The sequence below is a fragment of the Vipera berus genome, assembly GCF_964194415.1.
Source record: "Vipera berus genome assembly, chromosome: Z".
Lineage (NCBI taxonomy): Eukaryota > Metazoa > Chordata > Lepidosauria > Squamata > Viperidae > Vipera > Vipera berus.
This window is the reverse complement of record NC_138205.1, coordinates 7573231-7585312: the sequence shown is the minus strand read 5'-3', so window position 1 is coordinate 7585312 and position 12082 is coordinate 7573231. Positions and strand designations below refer to the sequence as shown.

Below are 12082 nucleotides of genomic sequence, written 5' to 3'. Positions count from 1 at the left end.
GGTGGAAGCAACTAAATTTTACAAGTTTCTTTTATGTCTCCTCAGAAAACACAGTCACGTTTGAGTTATCTGTTTCCTTGACGATGACCTGAAAACTCACCTATTTGAACAAGCCGGCCTGGTCTGATGGGTTTGGGGTATTTTAATTGTAATTTTAATTAACTTTTTACTGTAATTGGGCTATTCTATTTAATTCTCATTTTAACTTTTGTATATTGTATTTTTATTGCATTTTATTGCCCTGTACACCGCCCTGAGTCCTTCGGGAGAAGGGCGGTATAGAAATTAAATTAAATAAATAAAATAAATAAATTTTGAGTATCACCATCTCACCAGGATTCTTTTCTTATGTAGTTGTTTTAATCAGAATTAAGAAGGAATAATGAAGTTATATATAAAAGAGGAAAATATACTGTGTGGTTAGCTGTTATCATTAATATTAGCATTTTCTAACCTATTGTCTTTCTGTGTTAATTCTTTTTTGCCAGCCTTCCATTTGGAACAGAATGGGAGAATAATAGCACCAGTAATTGGGGGTCCAAAGTTGCCAAAAGAATCTCAAACCATCTCACTATAGCTTATGGATCTCAAAACACTGTCCACATTTTTGTTATACAACATATTTTTTTTAACAAAACCTAAATCTTGCTATCATTCCTATTTATAGGATAATTTGGATTTCCCCACAGGTGGTCACTGATCTGCTAGATCAGTGTTTTTTTGGCAAGTTGGACTTCAACTCCCAGAACTCTTCAGCCAGCATGGCTGGATGGGGAATTCTGGGAGTTGAAGTCCACACATTGTCAAATTACCAAGGTTGAGAAACACTGTCCTAGATTATTTGGAAAGGTTTAGTTCTCTTACGTATTTCAGGTTTCTAAAGAGATGGAGAAAATGCATTAGATATATACATTCTGTTGGCCAGGTGTTGATCAGATATCCATTTTCACCTTTGTTGTAGGTTCTCTGGGAAGAGCACAAAAGATCAAACAACCTGGGTCAGCAACAGCCTTGGAGAGGAAACCTTATCACCTTAGCTGCAATCTCTCTTCTGTGACTTCAGAAATGATCCAATGGTATCAGCAGTTCTCTGGGCAGAAACCACGGTACCTTGGTGGGGCCTACCCAAGCTATAATGATGAAATTGCCAATCCAAAGGGAAAGTTGTATTTTTCTCAAGACAAGACATCCAGCACGCTTGTGATCGATGACCTCACTCTGGCAGATGCTGCTGTCTATTTCTGTGCTCTGAAAGACACACAGTGTCTCAAGGATGGATCTGTTGCCGTTCATGAACCTCTTTCAGGTACTGAACACAGGAGGAGCTATTGCAAAGGGATATGGAGCAGAGAACGTGGAGAAGAACACAACAGAACAGAATAACAGAGTTGGAAGGGACCTTGGAGCTCTTCTGGTCCAACCCTTTGCACAGGCAGGAAACCCTGTACCATTTCAGACAAATGTTTGTCCAATCTCTTCTTAAAAGCTTCCAGTGTTGGAGCACTCACAACTTCTGGAGGCAGGTTGTTCCACTGATTGATTGTTCTCACTGTCAGGAAATTTCTCCTTAGCTCTAGGTTGCTTCTCTCTCTGATTAATTTCCATCCATTGCTCCTTGTCCTGCCTTCAGGTGCTTTGGAGAATAGCTTGAGCCCATCTTCTTTGTGGCAGCCCCTGAGATATTGGAACATGGCTATCATATTCTTTCATTAAACTAAAAGGTAAAGTTAAAGGTTCCCCCGCACATGCGTGCTAGTCGTTTCCGACTCTAGGGGCCGGTGCTCATCTCCGTTTCAAAGCGGAAGAGCCAGCGCTTGTCCGAGGACGTCTCCGTGGTCATGTGGCCGGCATGACTAGACGCCAAAGGCGCACGGAACGCTGTTACCTTCCCACCGTAGTGGTCCCTATTTTTCTACTTGCATTTTTGCGTGCTTTCGAACTGCTAGGTTGGCAGAAGCTGGGACGAGTAACAGAGTAACTAGACATGCCCAATTCCAACAACTGTTCTTTATGTGTTTTAGCCCCCTAAATCACCTTTGTTGCTCTTCTCTCAACTCTTTCTAGATACTAAACCACCCCTTTGTGATATAGTCAGGTACTGTATGGTCGTGGCAGGCAGATTATGAAACTAAATTTTCCCTTGAGTCGACTACTTCTCCTTGTGATTACCCGGACACATTCTTGTGGTTCCCCTGCCTGTTATGTAAAAGGGGTGGTTTTCTTCTGGGTTGTGTTTTGGAATTGTCACAGTTGCTTTCTTCAGCCCTTGGTTTCAAATGATCTCTCAACCAAGTAAGCCTAAGTCTTTTTAAGATGGTTTTTTTTAAAAAAAATATATAGATCAGCCAAATTCTGCTTTCAGTTCAGCAGAATGGCCCTTGATCAAGGAGGAGACCTTATACCATTTCAGACAAATGGCTGTCCAATCTCTTCTTAAAACCTTCCAATGATGGAGCAACCACAACTTATGGAGACAAGCTCTTCCACTGGCTAATTGTTTCACTGTTAGGAAATTTCTCCTTAGTTCTAGGTTGGTTCTCTACTTGGTTAATTTCCATCCGTTGCTTCTTGTCCTGCCTTCAGGTGCTTTGGAGAGTAAGTCAACCCCCCCCTTTGTGTCGACCCCTCAAATGTTGAAACACTGCTATCATGTCTCCCCTAGTCTTTTTCTTCATTAGGCTAAACATACCTAGTTCCCTCAACCATTCACCATATATTTTAATCTTTGGACCTCTTAAAAAGAAATATTCTTTTTTTTTTACAACCAAGGATAATACAAAGATAACACTCACTTATTTATTCCAAAAGCATATCTTTGTGATGAAAGCTAAATATCAAAAACTTTTTTTATCTTCTTCCCTATTGTCCTCAACGTCAGCAGTAGCTGAAATTCCAACTTCTTCACCATGAATTGGAAAGTTACTTTTCATGACATGTTATGATCCTTTAAGAACAGATCAGTATCTAAAATGTATTCCAAACCATGGAACAGCACCATCCTACTATGATTTCTCCTCTAATTCCAATGATCTCCCTCCAGTAAACTTATCTCGGACATCTGAAGGGTACAAATGGGTCCACGGGTTCAAGTTCCTGACAAAGGAAGTGACAGAACAGATCAATATTACTGCCAGTACAGATTCATAAGAAAATTGAGATCTTTTCATCATGCATGAAGGAGATTCAAAAGCTGTCCTTCTATTATACTGTAAACCCTTCTTGGGATTCATCCTTGAATTAAGCAATGGGTGCTAGTTAACTGGAGAAAGTTTCAGTATTGGCTATGGGTGTTGACTTCCTGTTTCTTCCACCTTTATGAGAGGCAAGGTAAAATAATGGTACAATATCTTTGCTGGATAACCCTCCCACTCCTCTTCTGGAAAAAAAATAAGTTTGCTCCTTCAAACAGGTTTATGTTTAGACTTTAGGGAAAGCTAAAGTCTTCTTTCTTAATACTTTACAAACAGCTTCTTTCACTTCATTGTTCCTAATGGTGTAAATGAAAGGATTTAGCATGGGAGCGATTATAGTATATAGCCAAGAAACAGATTTGATTGCCTTGGAGGAGGAATTCTTAAGGTTAGGCCTTAAATAGACAAAAAAGACTGAACCATACAACATGCAGACCACAATCAGATGGGAAGCACAGGTAGAAAAGGCCCTCTGTTGTCTGGTGGTTGAAGGCATTCGGAGAATGGTGCAAATGATAAAGAGGTAAGAAATGAAGGTGAATAGCAAAGAGGACATCACCACAACCACCGTAACTAGGAAGCTCAGGGCTTCAATGAGATGTGTGTCTCCTCCTGCAATTTTCAACACAGGTCCTGCATCACAAAAGTAATGATTGATAATGTTGGAAGTGCAGTAGGGTAGGTTTGTAGTCAAAAATCCCTGATAAAAAATGGAGAAAAAGCCTCCAAACCAGGCTGCCATTGCTAGTTTAAAGCAAACCTCAGAAGTCATGATAGTGGCGTATCTCAAAGGATGGCAGATGGCTAAGTACCTGTCCAAGGATATCAATGTGATGATGAAAAATTCTGTAACGCCAAAGTAGAAGTAAAAGATCAGTTGCGTGATACAGCAGTAAAAACAGATGGAATTCTTTGCAGAGAGATAGTTGACCAGCAGTTTAGGAATGAAAGTTGTGGTGTGTCCAATATCAATACAAGACAGGTTGCTAAGGAAGAAATACATGGGTTTCTGAAGATGATGGTCCACAATTACCATGACAAGGATGAGACTGTTGCCCATCAGACATAGGAGGTAGAGCAGAAAGAAACAAGCAAATATCATATTTTCCATTCCCCAAACACTTGCCAATCCAACAAGAATGAATTCAGTTACTCTTGTACAGTTGGTCAAATTCATATTTCTCCTCCTGTTACAAAAAGAGAAGATATGGAATCCTCACTGAATCAAGATTTATCTCATTTCTAAAGACATTTTTTTATGCAGACTACTGGGATTGCAACACAGGGAACCTAAGTCTGGATTTTCTCATCATGTCAGTGAAAGTTGTACGTAGCTATGGTAGTGAAATAAGGCATTTCCATATCAACATTTAAATCTCTGTTACAATTTCTAATGGAATACTACAACACATGAGTCCAAAAACCAAAGAAAAGCATTTACAACTTATTGTGATGTCTGAATTGTGCCACTGTTTGAAAATCAGAGCACGTTTGGGGATTCTTAAAAGCACCATGACATTTTTGGAAATGGTTGTCTAGAGGTGAAATATTCCAGTAAAAATTAAAAGTTTATTCTCTGCAACATTTTACTTTTCATTAATTGTTTGGAGATGTGAGTAAATAAATAATTAGAGAAACATAAATCCTGAGATATTTTTCTTGGTGTGGGCATGTGGGAATGGATGTGTCTACATGTTAGGAAGTCACGGTAACATCTGCAGTGAAATTCTCCCCACCCTTACCTTAAGATTTGTTCTTCCTTTTTTATCTGCCTTGTCTTCTCCAAATGCTTTTGATTCTATCTCTCTATCCATTCACCAAGAAAGTGTTTTGAAGAATCATACAAAATGTTACAGTATATGTTGAGCAGAGATGATAGACATCTTTCAGAAATATTTTCCTTAACATTTAAAGAACATATAACATCTTAGAAAGTTTATTTACATCTTCTCTAAGAGACGTGGGAGACACTCTCTAAGGATATTTGTCTTTAATTTCCCATGAGCATCCATGCACTGTAGGTAAAATATACTGAAGACTGATATTATTGGACCAAAACTTAAGTGCCATGTCAAAAAAGAAGGCCTTCTTGAAGCAATCCGAAAAGAACTAAACTCTGTGATTTTTGCATAGTTCATCTAATTCATATTTTTCTTCAAGGGCAAAAAGAAAAATAATAATAAAACCTTTCTTGATGTAGGGCTTAAATTTCTACAAATGTTTGTGAGAACATTTCTAAAATAATAACAGAATAATAACAACAGAATAACAGTGTTGGAAGTGACCTTGGATTTCATCTAGTCCAATTCCCTGCTCAGGCTGGAAACCCTATACCATTTCAAACAAATGGCTGTCCAGTCTCTTCTTAAAAACCTCCAGTGTTGGAGCATTCACAGCTTCTGGAGGCAGGTTGTTCCACTGATTAATTATTCTAACTGTCAGGAAATTTCTCCTTAGTTCTAGGTTGTTTCCCTCCTTGATTAGTTTCCATCCATTGCTTCTTGTCCTGCCTTTGGGCACTTTGGAGAATAGCTTGACTCCCTCTTCTTTTTGGCAGCCCCTGAGATATTGGAACACTATTATCATGTCACCCCTAGTCCTTCTTTTCATTAAACTAGACATACCCAATTCCAGCAACCGTTCCTTATATGTTTTAGCCTCCAGTCCCCTAATCATCTTTGTTGCTCTTCTCTGTACTCTTTCTAGAGATATTTATATCTCAATTCCCATAAATTTCCATAGACAGTGCTCAGAACAGATAATTCTGAACCAGCATGAATGATGTCTGCTTTTGTTTAGATTAAATTCCAAGACTCCCAGAAATGAAGTCTTAAATTATCTCAGAGGTTGCCACAAAGATTGCTGCATTGCTCCATTTTCTATAGAAGTTTCAGAAGTACATTTTTGCTGCTGTGACAAATATTGCTTCTCAGCTTGCCAACAACCTGGGGGGGGGAGGGAAGAGATTTGGAATGAGACTGTGAGACTCAAGGACATTACACCAGGTATCTGGCCAGACCTAGATATGTTTTCTCATAACAATATTTTTCCACCTCATTGGGCCACGTGATCTAACCCAGAGGGAAGAGGGAAAATTGCATGCTTTTACTACATGGGTTTGGGAGAGATCTTGCTGAAGTGATGTACTCAATATAGTTTTACATTAAGAGATTGGAATGTCTTGAAGGTGTTTGCTTGATTGGGTCGATCAGTCAGAATGTTGATATATCATTTATAGAGATATTGGTCTTTCAGTTTCCATAAGAATACATAGACTATATTCAGAATAGATGGTTTAGAATCAGCACAATTCATATCTGATTTTATTTAGACCTAATTCCAAGGGCCAGCCCCAGAATTAAAGTCTTCTATACATTATTAAGTCTTTGATTGCTCAGTTAAAAAGGGAAGAAACAGATTGGAGACAATGTCAAACAATGATTTTCTTCCCATGTTCCCTTTCCCCCCTTCAATTTTCCTGAAATTTGAGCCGAAATCATTAACCATAGTTAGAACTCATAGATTTGACATCCCCTTCAGGTTGGGGAAGGCAAGATAATTTAGGCAATCAGAAATTTTACACTTTAGTGTTTTAGTGCTTTTCTAATTTTAAGATGGGTGGACTTCAACTCCTAGAATTCTATATATCTGGTCTTAATAAGGAGGATGCCAAAATGATGTCCCATGCATTGGGATGTTATTGTCCAATGATGTGTAGTACACAGTTTTGTCATATCTTCTGTGACATTATTATGTATTCAGTGTTGTGCCCAACCCCCACCTCCTCTTGATTCATCTGCACTGAAGATGGTGGCCTCCTTATGGGTAAGATGTATTTATTTGGGAACTAGAGAGATTCATTATATCTTTGGGATACCTAAGTTGAGATTCCTGCACCAATGTGGAGGCAACAGGTTGAATGAAGTTGACCTAAATATCCTCTTCCAACTCTGGATTTCATGATGATATTATTCTATTTTGAAGTAGAATGTTGCTTAAGAATGAAAGCCACTAAATGTGGGATCTAGAATGGAAACAGTAAATCAGTTCAGATTAAACCATGGTATAAAAAGGTAAAGGTAAAGGTTCCCCCGCACACGCGTGCTAGTCGTTTCCGACTCTAGGGGCCGGTGCTCATCTCCGTTTCAAAGCCGAAGAGCCAGCGCTTGTCCGAGGACGTCTCCGTGGTCATGTGGCCAGCATGACTAGACGCCAAAGGCGCAGGGAACGCTGTTACTTTCCCACCGTAGTGGTCCCTATTTTTCTACTTGCATTTTGATGTGCTTTCGAACTGCTAGGTTGGCAGAAGCTGGGATGAGTAACAGGCGCTCACTCTGTTACGCGGCACTCGGGATTCGACCCGCCAAACTGCCGACCTTCTGATCGACAAGCTCAGCGTCCTAACCCACTGAGCCACCGCGTCCCTCAACCATGGTATACATAGGCGTAAAAACATTATCCCATACAAGGTTCCTTTTTAGCCACCAAGGTTCACAATATAAATATAAATCTCTTTTTCATGACTCTTTTTATGTCCTCCATGCCTTTTCATTTTCTCAGCTGAATTTATTCTCTTCATAGACAGTTCATTTATTTGTAACATTTGGAAAGATCTACAGATATGGTCCCAAAGGTGCTTTTTCAAGAGGCAACTAGACTTTTTTGTTTTTCTTTGAAGATGTTTTGCTTCTCATCCAAGAAGCTTCTTCAGCTCTGACTGGATGGTGGGGGAATAGAAGGATTTATATTCCTTGCAGATAGCTGGTCATTTGCATTGTTTTTAGAGAGTCATTGAGGCCACTTGGAGTTTTATCTGTGTCCTCAGAGTCACCTGAGTGGTGCAAATGGGTGTGGAGCCTTCTTGGCTGCAGGAGATTTTCTCCATAGACTTTTAGCTATGCACTTGGGGATGAACACCTTTCGAATGGCGCGGGAGTATGAACTGGATTTCCAGAAAACATTGCAGACTACAGGAACCATTTGTGCTTTAGTTTGAGATGCAGACAACACGGACTCATCCCCAACAGCCTGTGCCTATCTTCAACAGTGAAGGGACCCAGGGCAGAAAACAAGAAAGTCCAGTTGCCTCCTGAAAAAGCACCTTTGGAACAACCATGACCTGGATGACTGGGGATCTCCATAGACATCTACAGATACGGTGTCCAATTTATAAATGGCACAACTCAATGGGAAGAAGAACAAGAATGTCAATCATGTTTTTCTTCATGTCGGCCTGGATATCCCTTCACCACAGGAAGTGGTCTCTGTTAGGGATGGAACCCTTCAAGGACTAAACTGTGCCTCTCCATTGCTAGCCCAGCACTTCGACAAATGTACCACATTTGTGCCACAAATGTATCTAACTACTTTTTGCATACAGCACATGGAAGAATATAAATAAATAAATAAAGGCTTAGAAAACAGATTTTATTGAAAACACATAATGACATAAAGTCAATGCATTATGACAATGAGCCAACTGCTCTGAAATCACCCACCTCACAATCTTCATCACTGATAACCTAGAAGTGGGGAAGAAACTAATTTAGCTTCTACAGTATGTCTCTCATTACCCATATTAAAAGCAAGGAATATTCAATAGGAATTTTATTAAAAAATGTATTATCTAAATATACAATATAAATATGCATTGATTTAGATATTTTTTTTCAATGAAATGGTAGGTTAGGCAAATGCCCAGAGATTACAATTGGGGAAAGCTTTAATTCATAATTTGAAAAATGATTCTATAATCCAGAAAAGAGGGTTTGAAATATACATCAAAGGAGGGAATAAGGTAAACCAAAATGGGTGGAAAAATCCCCATCACCGTAAACAGCAAAGAAGAATTTGCTCACATGAAAAGAGGAAATTTTTTTTAACTTGTGGAGAGGACGCCAAGTTGAGGAATCTAAAGATGAGAAGAAGAAAAAGACACCATCAGATCTGAGTATTTATGAACAAAGAAAGGTGCAGATGGAAGCTTTTTAACGGAGGTATACAGTCCTGTCCCTCCAATTCCAATGAGAAATGTGGTTGATCCTCTGGTATTTGCTAAAATAATCCACCCATTTTTACCCCAAAAAGCTCAATTTCTTTCTGGAACCTTCTCATAAAAAGAAAAAGATCATGCTTCTCTGCTACTATGCATGATGAAGACCATTAAACAGCTTTTATTCATAGGTCCATTTTTATACTATTCTTTTGGTGTTGAAATCTGAATCACTATCTAAAGTGTATTGCTAATTCAGCTCATTCCTTGCATGTTTTCAGTAAAAGAAGTCCTACTCTTGTACATTAAGGTTTCTTCTTTTGAGTCCAGAAAACATCTTTCAATCAAATATAAGAAAGAATAGAATAGGATGTCATTTCTTCTTCAAAACAGTCATGATGCCACCCTTCCCCAAAGTAATACAGATACTCAATGAATATTATAGTCCATGCAGTGGAGTAAGAAAGAGGTATTTCTAACATCAAGAATGAACTATATTCAAAAGCTATGATTCCAGATAGGTTATTCAACTCCCATCAACTTCATGCTGGCTGAGGAATTCTGGGAGTTGAGGTCCACAAGTTCTTAAAGTTGCCTAGGCAGTACAATACCTTGGAAGCTTCCCAACAATCCTTTTGTGATGGGATCAAAATTGCACATTAAGATAAGAAAATTTTCCATTTGCAACTCACCATATTACATTTTTATCAAGGCAGGTTTGTTACAGAATATCTGCATAATAGCTTTGAAGATGATTCTGAAGTCTCCAACAATTTTAAGAATTGTGGAATTCAACTCCCATCAACTTCATGTTGGCTGAGGAATTCTGGGAATTGAGGACTACAAGACTTAAAGTTGCCAAGGCAGTACAAGACCACAGAAGTTTCCCAAGATTTGTTTTGTCATGGGATCAAAATTGCATTGCTTTCTCCATCTTTATTAAGGTAGATTAGTTGCAGAATATCTGCACAATAGCTTTGAACCCTGTTGCTTTCAATAGGACAGCACAGTCATTTTGCATCACTTCTCAACAAAAGCTTATGCCATGAGATTTGGGACCCCTACAGTCTTTCTTTCCAAAAGTTTCCTTACTGCATCCTTGACTTCATTGTTCCTAATGGTGTAAATGAAAGGATTTAGTGCCGGGGCAACCATGGTGTACAATATGGATACAGATTTCATCATACTAAAAGAAGAGTTCTTGACATTAGGTCTTAAATAGACAAAAAAAACTGACCCGTACAAAATGCAGACTACAACAAGGTGGGAAGCACAGGTAGAGAAAGCTCTCTGCTGTCTGGTGGTTGAAGGCATTCGGAGAATGGTAAAAATGATGAAGAGGTAAGAAATAAGGGTGAAAAGCAAAGAGGACATAATCACAACCACCGTCAGTAGGAAGCCCAGGGCTTCGATCACATGTGTATCTCCTCCAGAAATCTTCAACAAAGGTCCTTCATCACAATAGAAATGATCGATAACATTGGAAGCACAGTAGGGTAGGCTTGCAGTCAATACACCCTGATACAGAATAGAGAAAAAGCCTCCAAACCATGCTGTTATTGCTAGCTTAAGGCAAACCCCAGAAGTCATAATAGTGGAGTATCTCAAAGGATGGCAAATGGCTATGTATCTGTCCAAGGATATCAACGTGATGATGAAAAATTCTGTAACGCCGAAGAAGAAGTAAAAGATCAGTTGCGTGATACAGCAGTAGAAACAGATGGAATTATTTGCAGACAGATAGTTGACCAGCAGTTTAGGAATAAAAGCAGTGGTGTGTCCAATATCAATACAAGACAGGTTGCTAAGGAAGAAATACATGGGTTTTTGGAGATGCTGGTCCAAAATTACCATCACAATGATGAGTCCGTTGCCCATCAGACACAGGAGGTAGAGCAGAAAGACACAAGTAAATATCATATTTTCCATTCCCCAAACACTTGGCAATCCAACAAGAATGAATTCAGTTACTCTTGTACAGTTGGTCAAATTCATACTCCCGCTACAAAAAGAGGGGGGGAAATGAAATCTTCCTTGAATCAAGACTTATTTACTTATATGTCAAAATTTAGCTCTATTCCTAACCATATTTTTCATAGACTGCTATTGTAAAGGCAGCACAGGGAGCACAAGTCTGGATTTTCACCTCATGCTAACCAAAGTTGTACGTGGTCTTATTTAACTATGGTAATTAAATGAAGGATTTGAATATAAACATTCGAAAATCAGTTATGATTTCTAAAACCCCATCACTGTATCCCACAATACTTGAGACCACAACCAAAGGCTTGTGGGAAGTCAGTCCCCCCAGAAGGAAACATTTAAAAGGGAGAATATTATGTTTTCTCAAATAATCGTAAAAGAGCATGCCCAGTTTTCTTAATAGCCACAGGTCTCCCTCCCCAAAGCAGAAACCAGCTCTGTACAAATGCAGGTGTAAATAATGCAGGAAGATTGGAGGCCCCCAGCTAGAAGTTTAGGAAGACAAAGACACCTAAAATCTACATACCCCACCCAAACTCTAAGACAGGACATAATAGGATTGACCCACAGATGCCAAAGAGCACACTTAGACTCGGGTCAAAGTTCATGCCACAGGAACAACTCCAAACAAAAGACTCCAAAGGGTATAAAAACCCACTCCCTACATGTGCTCACTCTCTTTTTTCTTCCAGAGCCATCCTTCTGCCTGGCTCTCCTCTTCAATAAACTACAACTTTCTTTCTAAAGCAGTCGCCATGTTGTTTATTCCCAGCTTGGACTGAACCACGATGAAGACTTTTCCTTCAACAGGACCATTATTAGACTTATTGTGATGTCTGAAATTTGCCACTTTTGGAAAGTCAGAGGTCATTGGTGGATTCTTAAACATTTTTGGAAGTGTTAGTCTAGTTATGAA

The 12082-nt window shown here is 39.1% G+C and overlaps 2 protein-coding genes across 2 annotated transcripts; both read right to left on the bottom strand.

Moving 5' to 3' along the window:
- Positions 1-3417: 3417 nt before the first annotated feature.
- Positions 3418-4293, bottom strand: LOC308678578 (olfactory receptor 6X1-like; the record flags this gene model as incomplete). The annotated part of the gene is made up of 1 exon (XM_081345804.1): positions 3418-4293. The coding sequence occupies one exon, from the start codon at positions 4291-4293 to the stop codon at positions 3418-3420; it is 876 nt and encodes a 291-aa protein (XP_081201930.1).
- Positions 4294-10221: 5928 nt separating this feature from the next.
- Positions 10222-11178, bottom strand: LOC308678577 (olfactory receptor 6X1-like; the record flags this gene model as incomplete). The annotated part of the gene is made up of 1 exon (XM_081345803.1): positions 10222-11178. One exon carries the CDS (start codon positions 11176-11178, stop codon positions 10222-10224), a length of 957 nt encoding a protein of 318 aa, XP_081201929.1.
- Positions 11179-12082: the final 904 nt, after the last annotated feature.